General features: G+C 37.1%; 2 protein-coding genes and 1 non-coding gene across 4 annotated transcripts; 1 reads left to right on the forward strand and 2 right to left on the reverse strand.

The window, feature by feature from the left end:
* Nucleotides 1–222: 222 nt before the first annotated feature.
* Nucleotides 223–9,422, reverse strand: LOC149025370 (uncharacterized). Its single transcript, XM_089145595.1, has 4 exons — nucleotides 9,252–9,422; nucleotides 8,968–9,042; nucleotides 5,995–6,771; nucleotides 223–5,907 (listed from the first exon to the last, which is right to left on the reverse strand). Exons 3-4 carry the CDS (start codon nucleotides 6,764–6,766, stop codon nucleotides 5,429–5,431), a joined length of 1,251 nt encoding a protein of 416 aa, XP_089001721.1. The 5' UTR covers nucleotides 6,767–6,771; nucleotides 8,968–9,042; nucleotides 9,252–9,422; the 3' UTR covers nucleotides 223–5,428.
* A 21-nt stretch (nucleotides 9,423–9,443) lies between these two features.
* On the reverse strand, nucleotides 9,444–9,515 carry TRNAW-CCA (transfer RNA tryptophan (anticodon CCA)). Its single transcript has one exon. It is a non-coding gene; the product is annotated as a tRNA-Trp (tRNA).
* A 779-nt stretch (nucleotides 9,516–10,294) lies between these two features.
* Nucleotides 10,295–16,197, forward strand: LOC149025372 (large ribosomal subunit protein uL30y-like). Of its 2 annotated transcripts, none has more exons than XM_089145596.1 (6): nucleotides 10,295–10,434; nucleotides 14,293–14,540; nucleotides 15,121–15,218; nucleotides 15,365–15,502; nucleotides 15,583–15,685; nucleotides 15,796–16,197. In XM_089145596.1, exons 2-6 carry the CDS (start codon nucleotides 14,355–14,357, stop codon nucleotides 16,009–16,011), a joined length of 741 nt encoding a protein of 246 aa, XP_089001722.1. In that variant the 5' UTR covers nucleotides 10,295–10,434; nucleotides 14,293–14,354; the 3' UTR covers nucleotides 16,012–16,197. The 2 variants fall into 2 exon arrangements, with proteins under 2 accessions (XP_089001722.1, XP_089001723.1); XM_089145597.1 differs by lacking the exon at nucleotides 10,295–10,434 and adding an exon at nucleotides 11,700–12,045.
* Nucleotides 16,198–18,347: the final 2,150 nt, after the last annotated feature.

Below are 18,347 nucleotides of genomic sequence, written 5' to 3' on the forward strand. Positions count from 1 at the left end.
CTTCTAGATTGCTCTCCTCTCCCCATCCCCCTATTGATGATATCCCCAGGAATAGGTTTATTGTTAGCACCTGGGGGCTCAGTTGCTCTTTTATTCCCCCCCTTGAGTGTTGCTCTCTCTTGCGGGTTCTCCCTCCCCCCCTTATTCATTTCGCTTTGTTTTCTTCTTTGCTTTAATATAATTATTCATTCATCCAAAAAAAAAAAAAAAGGTACAGAGGAAATAAGGAAGAATGGAAGAGTGGGTAGAGACTGTTATAGGGGGATGGTGGAGGTAGTTGTTCAGAACGAATGAAGCCCTAGAAGGGGATTTTCAGGAATGGGTTTTGCAGAAGAAGAAAGGACCGGTGGCAGAAGGCTGGATGTGGGAATAGCAGGTGATGGTGTATGCAACTGAAAAAAACACTCAGCAGACATAAAAAGGCGTTGAACAAACAAGAGAGTTTTGATCCTTTCTTCTTTTTTTTTTTTTGGTGGGGGGGAGGGTGGAGGGAGGGAGTAGTGGCAACAAAGATATTTTGTCAAACCAGAAGATCATTAGATTGCCAAGGGTAGTAAGCAGTGGCTGGACAGAACAACAATCAAGTTTAGCAGTTGCAGCAAGGAGAAGATTACTATGACAGGATTAGGTTGTGTTTGGTTCCATAATTCTCTGGAGTCAACATTAGAATCATGTTTCTAGAGAATCATAATTCTGTGGAATTAGGATCTGTAGGATTATATTCATAATAAAAAACCGAATGGTTTTCCTGATTCTGACAAATGAATCTATTTGAAAAACCATTTGGTTAACCTGATTCTGACAAGTGAATCTATCTGAAAAAGCAAGCATTCACAAACCACTGGACACATCAATCACAGTTCCGGCTGCATAATGGCTCCTCTGAACACTCAAGCATAGAGCTCAATAAATTTATACATCAACTCCAAATAGGGATATACAGAAGCTTGTAAATAAGCCACAGAAGCAGAGAAACCACAAACTGCAGATTTGAAAAAAAAAAATCAAATGTCTTTGAGAGGAAAAATTAAATTCCAAGCTCTCTAGATTAGCAAGAACATATGTTCACCTCAAGTATGTTGTCCTTGAATTAGGAAGTCTACATCAGCCTCGAGCAAAGAGTATTCACTAACAAATCAAACATCCATCCAATGTTTTAAGTGAAATACAATATTTGGTTTCATCTTACAGCTGAACTATTCATTCTTTGCCGTCGGAGTCAAGTCAAATGGAACCCCCCTTTATTGAATGTTCAATGCCCACACTCTAATATCCCAACTCTGGTTGGCAGGTATTTTGTATTACCAACTGAGGCAGTTCAGCTGGGTTTTTTGCTATGTAAAATATGGTAGCTGTGTTCACTATGAAGCAGGGAAAGTTGCTGGACTATCCATTTTGGAGGGAGCAGTTGCTGGGTTAGAACTTAGAAGCAGCTCAATCTCATGGCTTGGATGACACCTCTTGTCTAACATGTAAAAAAAATGAGGAATTAACCAATCTTTTACCAACTCCTAAACAACCTTGGCCTCTTGACTATATATACCTTTTGTATCTTGTAAATAGAGGTGTTCAAATATCTATCCAAGTGGTATCTTGTAAATAAAGGTGTTCAAATATCTATCCAAGTGGATCTCTCCTCTCCTAATCTCCTTGTATGAGAAGTATCATTATCTATCTTAATACAACAGTCCAGGTCCAGCCTACCATACAGATGTAATGTACCCTCTTATATATCCAATGAAGTTTCCTTTTGGATAAAAGAAAAAAATAGATATTCAAATGCCTCTGAGAATCTGCATCTCTTTTGTAATTTTTTCAATGTCACAGTTAGTCATGTCAATGTTGGGTCATGCTCTTGGGCTCATACAATAGTTTATCCAACATGCACTTCATGTTAAAGCAAAGAGCCTTAATGAAGTTGGATCCTCAGTGACATGTAGTCCAGAACCTCCTGCAGTTCATATTCAAGTAAATGCAAGCCCCTAAAAGGGCATCACTTTACTAGAATAACAGCACACAGCAGAGGAATCAAATATTGTTTTGTAACAGATGCAAAACAAGCCGAAGTATAAACCCTTCCGACTTGTGGTATATGCACAGGTGAATGCTGGTTCCATTTGAAAGAAACTTCAAGTGATAAAGATCAGAGTTATCTAAAATGCGATTCATTGGAAATCAAATAATCTGCCTTGATCAATTGAAGTTACTCCAACTAGTATAGACCCATCTGGAACTTAGTTTACTGAGTCAATATTTTACCAACAGAGATAATTCATGCAATATGAAATTCTCAGCCTTCTTGAAAAGGAAGCTGTATGGCAAATAATTTTAAGAAACAATGATCCAAATGAACCAGGTATGGAAATCAGGTATCTGAGAAATGACGGAGGGAGCCATGTAACAAAGAATGTCTGACCCTACCCCTCCTCTTTCCCCTTTACTCTCTTCCATTGTTCAGAAGCTCTGCTAGCTATAGAAGGGTAATTAGAGCCCAAAACTTATACCAATACCTTTCATTGACTAAAGCCAAAGTTTCAAACACGCAGGAAGAAGGCATTAGTAGACTTTTAATGATAATACATTCCAATTAAGAAACACTTCTGAATAAAGCTCTTTTCTCCCCTAACAAATTTGAAAGATAGTTTGCAGTGTACAAAGAGTGTGTAATCACTGGAAAATTTATCAGGATAAACCAGCATCTCACCTCAGCAGATAAATCAATCAAGATTGTTCTAAAACCCTAGAAACCAGCTTCTTCATGAGAGAAGAGAAATGAAGATTAGGGCTTGTATGTAGAGAGAAGGAAATTCCAACCCCAGAAAGAGTAAAGATAACTGCATACCTCAACAAGTGATGACTTCTGACCACTACCCTAATTGTAGATTCTTCCAAATAGGCGATTATATCCACAAGAGAACTTCACTTGTTGGCTACCTGTGCGATGAAGCAAAAATGTGATGACCTCCTACGTTTCATTTGCACTCACTGTTGTACAGTTAGGGTTTGTAGAGGGACAAGAGGCGAGATTGCAGTTTGGCTCGAGTTCGGGGTTCAAAATACAAAATGCTCGTTTAGAGAGAAGGTCGCAGAAGATGAAGTACGCTCGACTTCTTTCATACGATGGGTGTGATTCTGTAGAATCACCTCTATTTATAGGATGGCTTCAATCAGGTGATTCTATTTGGAACCTCCTATTGAGGTGTTTTTCATTGAATCACTCATTTTACACGAAAACATAGAATCACCTGATTCCATGGAATCATGTGGATTCTGAGTCATTTCTGAACCAAATAGTTTTTCTTAACTGTAATCATGATTCCTTAGAATCTGATTCCAGAGAATTACAGAACCAAACGCAGCCTTAATGACCGCAGTGTAGTGCTAGGGTGAACAGACCACGAGTGGTTGGCTTTGATACCATGATAACTTTGGTAGATGTGGTATGTGCAATTGGGTATTTCATCAAAGAGATGGAATGGAATTATATACACGAGAATGCCTTCTAAATTCTAGTATGCCAATATCCAAACAAGTAAGCACATTACAAGAAAACATTACAAGAAAAGATACAAGGACCATTTACACAAAATTACAGCTAACAGATCCATGTTCAATCATCAATAAAAGTCATCCTACAAAATTCATATTCTGCCAATAGGCTGAGAAAGGAATTTAGCTTGATGTGCTTAAGAAGAAAAACCAAAATAACAACACGGCAACACAATCAAATAACATTCACACAATAGGGGTCCTACCTAGAAAAACATTTTACCAAGATTCATGAGTTGAGGCCAGGTTCACCAGCTTTAAGTTGCATGAACTGCTTATCAAGGCCAAGAACAAGTATTTTAATTAACAATATTGTCAATTTTAGGCTTTGAACAAGTAGCAAAACATGGAAGGACTCTTAAATGGCTTGCATACATCCTTTTGGTTCTCATTGTTATTGTTTACCTATAAAATTGATCCCAATATTGCCCATCCCCAAACAAGATGGTAAAATAGTTGTACTTGGAAAGAAGTGTAACCTCTTTTAACCTCAAAATTTTAATGGATTAGGAAGGATTTCAACCTTTTGAACTTTCTATCGAAGTTTTAAACATTCATTTGTGTATCCCTGTTCTTTCTCTTGTCAAAGTTCTAGTGAAAAGAGAGTCCATTGGAGAAGGCCCACCACTGCAGGATCTGGGAGGGGCATATATATGCAGCCTTAATAATCCCATGCGAAGTTCTGGTAGTATACTATGATAATTATTGTTATTTGTTGAAAGAGCAGAATCTCATCTGTTTGAGGAGGTGTCACTTGTTGAGGACATATATAGCCTAATGCAACAGCAAAGAAGTATGATCAAGTGGTGTGCCCTTAGAATTGGATCCTGGTAAATGGGCATGTGTTGCTGCTCATCCCTGGACCCTAATTTAAGAAAAGGTGGAGAGTGAAGCACAAGCAAACTTGAATTGACAGTTTATACTCATGAAGGGTTTCTCCATAACTAAGCTTGCAATCAAGACTAAAGAATAAGGTATGGAGAGAACAAAATAATATTGTATTAATGTAAATATTAAACAAGAAATTTTCACATGAAAACATCCTCATAAACAGAGACACAGAAGCAAATCTTCAGTATTGCTATTCTCGGGTAAGTCATTGATATAAATAACAGTAACATGAACTGGACTGAGGCTTTGACCAAATGTCAGCAGTCCAATTGTTTCTCTGCAGACAAAACAAAACTGTATATCCTGAAATAGAGATATAAGGTCCTCAATTTTCTCCAAGTGCCAACAATTACCATGGAGCTAACAAGTTCTTTATACTTAATGAACAGAACACTTCAAATTCAACCTCAATTCTTCCGCATCCCTTGTCATCTGCCACCATAGGTTCTATCTTACACCTTCTAGAACCAATCAGATAGTAGAATTTGCTAGGCCAGCATTACCTGCCACAACCTCTTTTTGTACATGAACCAATGAAATCATATCCCGCTGCACCCGATCTCTGTGGTAAGCCTACCTATAATACAGTTTCTATTTCTGATAAATCACATATGGGAATAATTTAAGGCCAGAAGTAGAGGCAACCATAGAGAGAAAGATTTGAGTGTAAGAAATGGGTTTGGTATTGCCAATGTGAAGAACAAATTTTGTAACCCTCATTTACTTTTATTGGAAGTTATTTGTTTTAATAAGTTCAGCTGAAGTTTGAACTATCCCATAAAATATGGACTGGGACCTACTCCAAAGTTGTCAAGTAGGCCACATTGGGCTATCAAAGTGACCAAAACAGACATAGTGTGCATGCATTATGAGAAGAAAAACAGAAATCGTCCAAATTACATGGTAGTCCATCCATAATATCTGTTAGCAAAGGCAGCATACCAAACAGTTAAACAAGAAAATAGAAAAAAAAATTAAACACATCTGTTCATCCTAAATCCTCATAGGCTTCCTCAATCTGATCTGCAAGTTGTTTCCGATACATTTCCCATTGTTGTAGTTGCATAGCATCGACCACAATAGCTGTATTCACATCCTCATAATCACTATCATTGTCATCATCTTCACTCTCATCATCAAACCCTCCCTTCTCTGCTTTTTCAAACAACCAATCCGATGTCATTTGCTTTCTAATGAAATTGTGTATGGCCACACAGGCAATCACAATCAATACTTGTGTCTTGAAACTATATGGAGGCATCGTCTTCAAAATGGGAAAACGCTTCTTCAAGACGCCAAATGATCTTTTAGTAATGATTCTTAAAGATGAGTGTGCACAATTAAATAACTCCTCTGCTCCCTGTGGTTTTGTATTTCTAAAATCATGTTGATCATATTTAACATTCTTGAACGGAGCCATATACCCAGGCATATGTGTGTATTCAGAATCAACAAGATAGTATTTTCCTAGAAAATTAAACTAAAGTTAAACTTCCAAATGATAGCCATATCCAACAAATTTGACAATGAAAAAACTATGATATGAAATGCTACCTGGTGGTGGATGAGGAAAGTTCAAACGAGGAGTGTGGATGGCTTCCCATAAGATCCGGTTATCATGTGCTGAACCCTCCCACCCAGCCCAAAGGAAGGTGAAGCACATATCAAAAGAACATGCAGCACATACATTCTGGGTAACTTTACTTTTCTTACCGGATGTATAAGGTACTTGCTTTGCAAGTGGAATTGATGCGCTTATGCGCATTCCATCTATTGCACCAATGCAGTTAGCAAAAAAAGGATAATACTTCTGATTGGATTTGATCTGATGTGGTGTCTCCTCAAATGATGGTGGTTGTACCATCTCTCTACAAAATGTTCGTAGGGCAGCCAAAACGCTATGGAAGTGACGACTCACTGTTTCACCTGAATGTTGAAACAACTCTTGGATAACATCATTTCTAATGTTGTGAGCCATCATTAGGATGGCCATTGACAATTGTTCCTCCACTGTAATGTTCTTTGTGTTTGCCAATAAACCTCGTTCTTTCAATGCAGAAACCAACCTAGTGAAATGCTCCCTAGACATACGAAATACTTTACGAACCCTTCTTGGTGGTCTATCAGGGCTTAGCATTTCAAAGACCCATGCATGACCTGTGAGTTTGTCTGTATGCATTGGTTGTCTTGTAATTTGGGAAGTTGTTCCATCATCACTGTCATCATCAGTACTTCGCTTGCGCTTCAAATATTGAATTGCATAACCAATTACAATAAGTGGCAACAGTGAGTCACCACTGGAATCATTATCGGGTTCACCATCCATAGCAACTGCCCATACATAACATATCATATTAGACACAAATCAATTACAATAAGTTGTGAACACTGGTATCACTATCATTTTCCCTATGAACAACTATTTATAGATAACATTTCATATTAAACACATTTAAGTCCATCTCCCAAAGAACAAAATAAGTCCCACACATATATTAGGTCTAACAAAAAATGAAAGAGAGAGAGAGTAAGCAAGACAAGCACATGTAAGTTGAAATGCATATAGAAAAAGCTAAAGAAAATGTATATCATGCATTTACACTATCCTAATCAAGCCACAAAAGTCTATCAAAACATCCCGAATTCAATGTTCAAAACTCATAAAACAACCATGAATCTACAATAAATAGGCTAGACAATCATCTATCCAAAGTCCAAACACAAATGTATAAGATGGTGGATTCATCTCCTCCCTCTTTTCTTTGAATAGTTTTTAATTTCGCTATATATGAGCCAACTCAAGCATCCAATGAACAACTCTCCTTTTTATACATTTCTTGAGCACCTTCAAAATGAGCGCCTTATTGTTACAATTGTGATCAATCACCTCCAACGAGAGACTTGTTGCTTTGGAAGAGAATAGAATATTGGGGCCAAAGAAAAAAAGAGTGAGAGAGCAATAAATGACTCAAAAACAACATATGATGAGGCAATTCAGATTCTAAACTCGTTGGACAACGAGTTCTTGATCAACAGCATCATAAATTCATAACCATCAATTTTCAATCTATTGGATGAGGACCTAACAGGTCCCTTCCTCTTCTGTTTCTTTTTCTTCTTCCTCGTATTGGAAAATCCTACTGGTAACATCTCAAGACTTCACCATCAAACAAGATCACTCCTGGTCTAGTTCATAATGGTTATATATGTTGTAGCATATACTTAAGCTGCCCTTCCAGGGAAATTAATTAGACCTAGGTTACAAATGAAGGACTGTTAAAAGAATATTAGCACTGAAAAACGAAGAAACTTCATAACCAAAATGGCATAATTACATGTTAATATGTCGATGCCAAGAATCTCTAGATTGGCCTACTGACTCTACTTTTCCCATAGTCGCACATAAGTTGAAGGACCTGGCCAGGTGGTCGGTTTGCAGCTGGTTCAGTCCAGACCAGGTTCTACATCAATCATTTCCTACTTGCTGGACTCCACTGACCTCCCACAGAGGTGATTCACCATAAACTCAAAACGTCCTTGGCTAAGCAAAGATAATTCAGCAAACTCAAATTCCACTGTCTTTCAGCTTAATTTCTCAAACTGTTGAACTTAAGATCTAGATCATTTTTGCATCGGTCTGTGCTCCTTTTGGTGTTCAAATGAAAGAAAAAACAATTAAATCCATAACCATCAATTTTCAATCTATTGGATGAGGACCTAACAGGTCCCTTCCTCTTCTGTTTCTTTTTCTTCTTCCTCGTATTGGAAAATCCTACTGGTAACATCTCAAGACTTCACCATCAAACAAGATCACTCCTGGTCTAGTTTATAATGGTTATATATGTTGTAGCATATACTTAAGCTGCCCTTCCAGGGAAATTAATTAGACCTAGGTTACAAATGAAGGACTGTTAAAAGAATATTAGCACTGAAAAACGAAGAAACTTCATAACCAAAATGGTTCAGTGAAGTTCTAATGAATGGCATAATTACATGTTAATATGTCGATGCCAAGAATCTCTAGATTGGCCTACTGACTCTACTTTTCCCATAGTCGCACATAAGTTGAAGGACCTGGCCAGGTGGTCGGTTTGCAGCTGGTTCAGTCCAGACCAGGTTCTACATCAATCATTTCCTACTTGCTGGACTCCACTGACCTCCCACAGAGGTGATTCACCATAAACTCAAAACGTCCTTGGCTAAGCAAAGATAATTCAGCAAACTCAAATTCCACTGTCTTTCAGCTTAATTTCTCAAACTGTTGAACTTAAGATCTAGATCATTTTTGCATCGGTCTGTGCTCCTTTTGGTGTTCAAATGAAAGAAAAAACAATTAAATCCCACTAAACATTGCGTGAGAAATCATAATTTCTTAAAAATGTGAGGTTTTGGTGCTGGAATAACTCCCACATTTTCCGAATCTTTACTTTTTCAGGTAAAATCCAATGGTTTCATAAAAACAAAATAAGATGCCCATGAATAAGCTTTTCAAAACAAACAAAACTAACTGGAGAAAAAGGAAATTACAGTTCTTCAAGGACCCCTCCCCAGCTAGGAGTAGTTAGGTTCTCCATAGGCCTACAACGGCATTTCTGAAAGCACCTGAGTATTGTACGAGTCGAGGAGACTTTAGTTAGAACTAGTTTATAATGAAAGAAAAAGGCTGTTAAAAACAATAATTAGCATTGAAAAAGAAAAGAAGAAGAAGAAACAGCAGAATCCAAATATGTTAATGTCAGAATCTCTAATTTCCAGAATGATTTACTCTTTACACATGAAGAAAGAAAAAAAAAAGAACCAGTAGAATTTACCAGATTAAAGCAGCTGAATGCCCGAATAGTTTGCACGGCAGTGTCGCGCGTGAAAAAGAAGAATTAATGGAACAAAATTCAAATCGCAAATCCTCAATCAGCAAAGATTAAGAAAAAATAGCAAATCTAGAGGTCAAAGAGTTGCTCGATAGAAAGAGGAGAAAAAGACACAAAAAACCGAGGGTGGGGATTTGAACCCGACGTGAATCGAACACGCAACCTTCTGATCTGGAGTCAGACGCGCTACCATTGCGCCACGGATCCTCGATGAAATTTGTTCTCTACGATATTTATTTATATAATTTAACACTCATTAGGCTGAAGCCACACCAGTACTGAGTAAATAAACTATTTAAGCCCAGCCTGCTTAACCAAAAATCCCAAACACTTCCAAGCAAAAACCAACGCTTGCTACTTAGCTACTTCTCCTGCCCTCAAAATCCATTAAAGGTTTGGAGTGTAGGTGTGCATCAAATTCCACAAGTTTAGAGTATTGTATATGTTTTGGAATATTAAGAGATGTATTAGTTCACATCAAGTATTATACTGTACTGGTCAAACATTTTAATGAAATCCAATAGAGACTTTTCAATGTATATTATACCGGTTGTTTCAATATAGGAACATATCGGCTAGTATGTATTATATTATGAAATGCTTTAAACGTTGCACAAAACCAAGATTTATAATATCGATCAGTGTTGTCTCTTATCAGGATTATCAAACTGTGATACGAAACAGCCGATACACCTCTGTAGTTTATTTTGTTCACATCGTTTGCTATGTCTCTATATGTATCGGCTGATACACATTAAGACGTCATACGATATGAGTATGTCTCTTTTATTTTAGAAAGTTAATTGTTCCTAGATTCCAATACAAAACAAGGTTTACCAAATTCAAGTACCCAAAAAGAAAATTACAAAGATAAAAAAATAATATGTATCGGCCGACCATTTGGAAACGATACGCTAGGAGGATGTGTGATTCTTTTTTATGTTTTTTTTGCCCTTTTCGGCTTTGAAATTGTATCGGTTAATACGCATCGATACATTGACGATGAGTAATGAAGCAACTTCAGAAAGGGTGAAAACAAGGGTTTCTTTGAGGCGGAAGTCGATCTCCCGCTACGAGTTGCAGACTAGTCCCCTCTTCAGCTGCTGCTCGAGTGACTTCTCCTACAGTAAGTAGTAGCCGCTTCTTCTCCTTCTTCTTCTTCTTCTTCTTCTTCTTCTTCTCTGTTCTTCTTTTCTTCTTCTATCACCCCCTTGTTCTCTTTCTTTCATGCAAACCTACCGCCCACTCGCCCAGTTAGCTGCCACAGTTATCTCAAGCGTTTAAGACAGAAGTCCATTTTAGGGTTTACTCCCAGATATCTTCAGATGAAACTTGAAATTGCAGTAATATTTTATGCATTTTTAGTAATCATAATCTGAGTTTTGTCACTTTGGTTGTAATTTTCTGTTCTCCGGTTTGGTGGTTTGCGGTTTCAAATTTGATTAAGGGTTAGGATGCAATGGCTTCCATGGTGAATATTACGGTTTGGTGGTTAGATATTGGTCCTTTTCTTAATTCTTATCAGCAAGCACTTGTTTAGGCTATAATGGATCAACCATAATTCCTGGAATTTCTGCTGTTAGTGTTTTCCTATATCTATTTTGAGTTCTATTGTGATTATTTTTCCCTGTTTCCGTGCATCAAAATTGTAGTCCATTTACTGGTTTCTGAAAACTATTGGGAAAGGGATATTTCTCTGTAACAAACCAATAAAGAAACCAACTAGGGGCTAATATTGATTGGTTTATCCATGTATAGGGTGGTAGACAACACAAAGTAGTATATATGCAGTGCAATATTTACTGTTGTTGATTAAGTCTTTCTACGAATCTTGATTTTAGGCTTGTGTTTTCAGAGGCAGAATTTTGGATTGATTGTTTAAAACAGGTTTTGTGTCATCTAGCTACTGAAAAATTATCATTTAGTCACTGCATGTTACAGTAGGGGAATTAAACCCTAAGCTCTATTACTCTTAGTCTTATGAATAAAAAAACACAGCTGAAGTGTTTATTATTACTTGTTAGTGAACTTGAATGAATGTGTTTGTTTAGATTAAGATATTTCAGAACTAGTATGAATAAAATCTGATCTAAAGAGGTGTCATTTCTTCTTGGTGATTAGGGATTTCATGTTTAAGTAATAGGTGCATGATAGAATGATTATTTATTAGCTATATCTATTGTTTTTTATTCAAACTAGACCATTTCCCTACATATTTTGATCATTCCCATTCAATTCCACACACATCGATACATATCTACGATACGAGTTTCTTAAAATCACCCAACAGATATACCAATACACAATGCTTTAAACTTTGCATAAACTGTTGTGTTGTTAGCTCTAAGATATTTTTAGGCATTTTTTTGTGTAATTTTTTTATTTTCATTTAGATAAATGTTTTTAATAGTGTTTGAGATATAACTTATTCTATTTAAATAGCATTCAAAAATATACAAATACCAAAAACTAGTCGGTTTTTTTTTTGGTGGGGGTAAAAGTCGGTTGAAAAATGCAAATACCAATAAGTAAAAGACTATGGGAAGGGATTCCACTTCTTCTCAAACAAAGCTTGAACCCTGCTGCCATCCTTTTGGAAGGGGTTCCTCTTCTTCATCATCTCTATGTCCGGTGATCCAGTCCATCTGAGTCATTTTGTTGCAGCATTTTATCTCTTCTCCATCTTATTCGTCTTGGCATCTCGTGGTGGTGGGATTGTGAGAAGCTGAGCCATAAGGTCAGTGAACTGATTCGGATTTTTTCATTAGGATTCGTCTATGTTCATATAATTCTTCGTGTTCGTCTTTCCCTGAAACTTGTCATATGGGGTTTTGTTCTTATAGAGAGTTTTTCTATTTATCTCTGTTTGTTTTAATCAATTGAGGCCTCATTCCTGAGAGCGTTCAATCTCATTTTTGGGTACAATAGAAACAGATAATCAAGCAAAAGCCTCTGCTTGTGCAAGGCTTTCAACTCTATTTCTCAATCAAGTTTCTTTTTAGTCCATAACCAATTAGACGCTGTCATGACTTCAAAGTTATCTGCGGAACTTAATTGTTCGTTTTAGTTTGTAATGTGCGGGTTAAAGTTTCAAATTATCTACTACTGGAAAAGTGTACGATAAATGGTACCATTTACTCTTTGGGCTGATTGTTTCTGTCTATAAATTAGACAGGTGGAGAATAGACATAATTATTTGTTTCTCCATTTCTTGATCTTCAACAGTGATGCTAATGGGATTTTGGTGTGGATCTTCACTGTTGATGGTGAGAAGTAACAGTCACTTCTTATAGCTATGGTCCCATGGATAGAATTTCCCCTTTAGGATTGTCACCATATTTTGCAGTTGTTTTGCTGTTATTCAACTTCTTTTGTTTTGTTGGCCAAAAAGAAAAAACTTCTTTTGTTTGTAATTACATTTCCAACAACTGCCAAGGTGAGTTCTCAACTTCTCTATATGTCCTTACTTTCCCTGTTAAAAGTTAAACTAGACTGTTAGTTTCACAAGAGCTATTCAATCTTAGTTCTAGAAAGCAATTCTGCTTGCAAGTTGCTGTTGACTACTACCATTTCTAGTCAAATATGCCTAATGCCCTGAGAGGTTGCTGGTCCAACAGATTCAGATATCCAATCTAGGATTTTGTTTCCTTCCAATGCATTTAGCATGTAGCTTCATTCTGCTTTCTATCTCTGCTTTGAAGGTTATGCATGAGGCTATTTTTACTAACTTTTTGATCCATTTCTGTTTGTTAGATTTGAGTGACCTTGGATTTGATGGAGATTGATGTTTATAAGATTTGAGTGATCCTTTTCTGTTTATATACTTTTTTCTTTTTGATAAAATCTTTAAAACCTATAGAAATTCATTTTGTAGAAAGATATGCGAAACATATTTTCTGGTAGAAAATCTGTTCTACCTATTGGTTACCAATGATATTTGCATTTTTGACCCAAAATAATGTTTAGTACTGATTTTTGAAAAATGTAAGAATAAAAATGAACACGATACCAAAGAGAGCCTTGCTCGCATCTCCTACTTCACCCGATTATCCTTGCAGAAGAGAAGAGAGGGAGAAGTAGGAGTTTCTCTCAGCATCGTCTGGGGGTAGGTTTCTAATTTGCGTCCTTGGTCTTTGTATTTACTTGGTTTTGAGGTTCAATCACCTCTGCCTGCTAAAAAATCTCAAAAATAATGCTTTTTCATTACTATTTGGTAAGATTACGGTGTATGAATTGTAACTAGTGTAAATATATTGAATTTACTCAATGAGACTGATTGGGAGCTTTTAGAGAAGTCATTTAGATGATTGAGGGGCTTCATTCTTTTTGGCTTTTGTGGTAACTAGATTACATATAATTTGTGACCACTATCAAAACAGTTTGTTCAGACATCAAGATTTTAGGGCCAACTACACTGTGTTATCCCATGTCTTAGTTTTTGCATGCGATCATAACAAACCCATCCAGTGATTCAATATAATTGAATCTCATTATAAATATACAATGCTATGCTATCTCATTTAGATGATTGAGGGGCTTCATTCTTTTTGGCTTTTGTGGTAACTAGATTACATATAATTTGTGACCACTATCAAAACAGTTTGTTCAGACATCAAGATTTTAGGGCCAACTACACTGTGTTATCCCATGTCTTAGTTTTTTGCATGTTCGTTATCTATAACAAACCCTATCTCAGTGATTCAATTATAATTGAATCTTTATTATAAATATACAATGCTATGCTGGAAGTAGTTAAACAAAAACTCTCCAAATAAACCTATCTTTAAATTGATGATGATCTTTTGATAATTCTGAGATGCTTACATAGGCTGGTGAAAAAATTTATGGTTTTCTTTGTTGTTCTTCTCATTAGTTTGCGGGTGATGGTGTAAAGGGATATAGTAGCATGTTTCCTTTTTATTTTCGCTTTGAAGATTTTGAAGACCTAGCATAGTCGTTTAATTTCTATCTTGTTTGTGTTCAGGTAATTGTTGGCTTTTCTTTGTTGAATTTTTTCACGAGACCTTGGCAAGAGCTTAGAGCATCATGGCTGATGAAGAACAGAAGTCCCTCCCATATGTACAGGAGACTGTATTGAAGAAGAGGAAAAATAATGAAGAATGGGCAATAAGAAGGAGAGAACAATTGGGACAAAAGAAACAGAGAACTAAAGAAAATAGAAAGCTCATTTTCAAAAGGGCTGAGGAGTATATCAGAGAATTCCGAAGCAAAGTAAACATCTACCCTTAAACCTCAAATGCTCAGCTTTCATTTTTCGCAACTAGTAATCAAGTGTTCCAGTTTTTAGTAGAGATCTATTCAAATGTTTTAGATGGAAGGGAAAATCCTAGCAGAGTGGAGCTCTGACTGAAACTAAAATGCTATTGTGGGCTGCTAGGTTTGCTGTTGCCCGGTTTAGCTACTGAATTGGTAGGAACCAGTTGCCCCTCATTTTATTCTGTGTTTGGGAAATGACAGGTTTAAGAAGCTGCCATTTAGTTTACACCCCACCTGTGTGGGATTCCTCGCTAGATCTGATTGCTATAATTGGGTAGTTCTTATGATTCATAATTTTGTGGTTCTTGTAATTCATCTATTATGATATAAGGTACGTGTTATAAGGCCTCTATCCAGTAGACTTGTATTACAGATTTTATCTTTGGGTAAAGCAACCTTTCCCTGATTTGGACTCTTAACTTGTAGCATATCCATACAGCCTATCCATTTGTTTGGTCATCGCCAGTACACAATTTTTTGAGTTGGTGTGTACCATTTACTCCCACCCCTAATTTTTTGCGATAAATGCATCCAGGAGGTGGATTTTGTTCGAATGAAACACAGGGGAAAGCGACAAAGTTCATTGTCTGTCACACCAAAGTCCCAACTGCTTTTTATCATCCGAACTTGTGGGTGAGTTGCAGCATGAATACCATCAATGGAATAAATTTCTTGTTACAGCATCCCCAACCCCCCCCCCCCCCCCCCCAGCAAAAAAAAAATGAAGGCGGCTCCTCCATATTGTACATTGTTGTTTGATATGATTTCCTTATTCTCAGAAAAAATGATATGCATCCAAAGACTAGGAAGATACTTCACCATTTGAGGTTGAAGAGGATACTTGCTGGTGTTTTTGTGAAGGCAAACAATGGAATAATGGAAATGTTGCTCAAGGTGGAACCCTATGTGACATATGGGTAGGGAAGAGATCTGTCAACTCATTGTTGTGTAGAATTGTCTGATTGATGCATTAATTAGGACTTGTTCTCTGTTGCAGATATCCTAATCTGACGAGTATTAAGGAGCTGGTTTACAAGAAGGGCTGTGGGAAAATAAATGGGCAGAGGGTTCCTCTCACTGATAATAACATTATTGAACAGGTTTAACAGTATCTCGAATGAAAATTCCTTTTACCTTACTGTGTGCATATTTGCCCTTTCCACCTTGCTGTGCAAATATTCTTCTCACTTGAATTTCTTTGTCTGGTCAGGAACTTGGAGAGTATGGTATTCTATGCATAGAAGATATTGTACACGAGATTGCCACGGCAGGTCAACACTTTAAAGAGGTGGTCAACTTTCTGTGGCCCTTCCAGCTCAACAAGTCAGAAGAAGGTTTGCAGGGAAAGAAAAAGCGGTACGTTGACGGGGGTGATGCTGGCAATCGTGAAGATCACATCAATGAACTCATCTCGAAGATGAATTGACATCACCAGGAATTTCATGTTCCATGGTGACATCCGAAGCCAGATGACCTGCCAGCTTGAGCTTAATGGTCGACTGCTTCACTTGGCGTTTGAATTAAAAGCCAATGATCGATTGCATCGGAAGTAGTTTTGTCAACCCTCATCACTTGAATCGTATTTGTTTATGAAAATTTTGTTTCTTGAATATTTGGTAATCGTCATATTTCCAGCTACATAGGGAAACTATTGCATCAATGCCAGGCTCCGGTCAATGGTAGCTTGTGGCGGTTTTATTTTGCCTTTACTCGTTTCTTTTACCCCAAGACTGTGGCTTGATGACTGCCCGGTGAAATCACATCGAGTCATCCTCCCATCTAAGTTTAAGATCTACAACCCAGAGAACACATCTCAGAAATCCAATCAGGACTAGTCGGGCCCATAGTCTAGATGTTCTGTAGCCGATTTTAATCTGAACTGGCCAATTAGTGCACTTGCGATAGACGTGTAAGCGGTTAACATTTATATGGTTTTTATGTTTTTTAAGTAATGAATCAATGCTAGGACATGCATGTTTATATAAATACGAGAGTTACGTAGTACCAGGGGCGAACCCATAGTGGGGCCGGGGGGGGGGGGGTGTGCGGGGCCAGGATTTTTAAAAATTTATAGTAATTTCCTTAATTTTTTTAGTTCCTATATTAATTCCTGTAATAACAATTTTTAAAGGTTAAATAATGGGTATAAATGTCATTTCTAATTAAAAACTAATTTCTTCTTGTTGTGGAAATGTACTTGGGACTCCTTCATTCGCTTTTGATTTGGGCTGGTTCCTGAGACCAAAACAATGGTGAGAGTGGGTCCCTTTAAGGACATGAAGCCACCTCTAATGATTAAGTCAATTCAGGTACGAAAACCGGAGACTTTCCTTGAGGAATAAATGCCCAAGGAAATGAAGAAGATAATGTTTTTCAGTAATTAATGTTGGAGAATAATGGTTAGAGTATTTAAGTCCTTTTGTGGATAAGAAGGCTTAACAACCCTTAGATTCCCATAAGCCTTAATGGTGGGTGGAGATGACTTTTTAGAGAGGCTTATTCAACAAGCCAAACCGTGCGATCTTTATGTTGATGAAGACTTTGTTGATGAGCCAGATGATCAGTCTCAAATTGATACTGACATGACATCAGGCTGCAGTTGGGGGAACAAAAAGGTGAAGGTGCAAAGCTCGAGGCAAGTTTAGGACGAGGGAGAAGCTTCTTCTTTGAGCATTCAATGATTCTTGGTACATTCAATGCGGAATTAAATGTCGTGATTGACGTCTGGATAAAAGACACGCCAAATATGTTACCAACGCTATTTCTACCGAGAAGCCACATGATGATAGTTATGTGTCATTATGATGTATGATTCTTGGGTTTTTAGCTGGTATCTCCCGAGAAGCCCCATGACTGAGAAGTGTCAACTGAACTATCTTGGACCAAGCTTGAGCCTTGGGCTTGGCTCAAGTGGCTTACTCCAGTTCAGGGATTCCGACCGTAATGACCATAACACTCCTCAATCCCTATTTATTCTCCCCCTCTTCTCATCTTTTCTTCCTATTTATTCTCTTCTCTTTTTATAAACGTGGGTTAAAGGAAATTTTTGAAATTTTTTTTTATTAGATATTCAAGATGTCATTTCTAATTAAAACTAATTCCTCAATCCCTATTTATTCTCTTATTTCTCTTTTCTTCTTATTTATTCTCTTCCCTTTCTTTCTTCCTATTTCTTCTCTTCCTTTCTTCCTATTTCTTCTCTTCCTTTAATTTCCCTAAATTTTATCGAAAAAAATGTCATGATCAATAATTTACCTATTCTTTTCAAATGTGTGGGCCCATAAAATATATGTCAGCCTATTATTTAATATAATAAAATAATTAAGAGGTAGGATCCCCAATAGGTTTTATAAAGACCTACACAATATGTGTGGTGAAAAAACATTAGTGCTTTTCCAATGGGAATGTTATTTGGATTTTTATTCTTCAGCCTCTCAATGTTGAATCCTCCCCTGTGTAGTACCTAATCATGGCAGAGTTAGAGGTAGTTTAATGGCCGGGACCAGTCCTTTTTAATGGTGCAAACGGTGTGTGTGTTGTGAAAACGAAAAAAATGTTTTACAATGAATATGGTATATGGTTCAAAGCGAGTGGCATCGAGATCACACACAATGAAATTGAACGGTTTTATTATATGAAACGGCAACGTGATGAGTTTATCGTGAAGGTTTTGCTAATTGTGGTTTTTGTGAACGACATTTTGCAGCTACTTGGCATTTAAACAAAAAGGTTTCATGTACATGTAAAATGAGCAATGTGACG

This window comes from Hakea prostrata, chromosome 2 (assembly GCF_041222555.1).
Source record: "Hakea prostrata isolate BN-2017 chromosome 2, UWA_Hpros_2, whole genome shotgun sequence".
NCBI lineage: Eukaryota > Viridiplantae > Streptophyta > Magnoliopsida > Proteales > Proteaceae > Hakea > Hakea prostrata.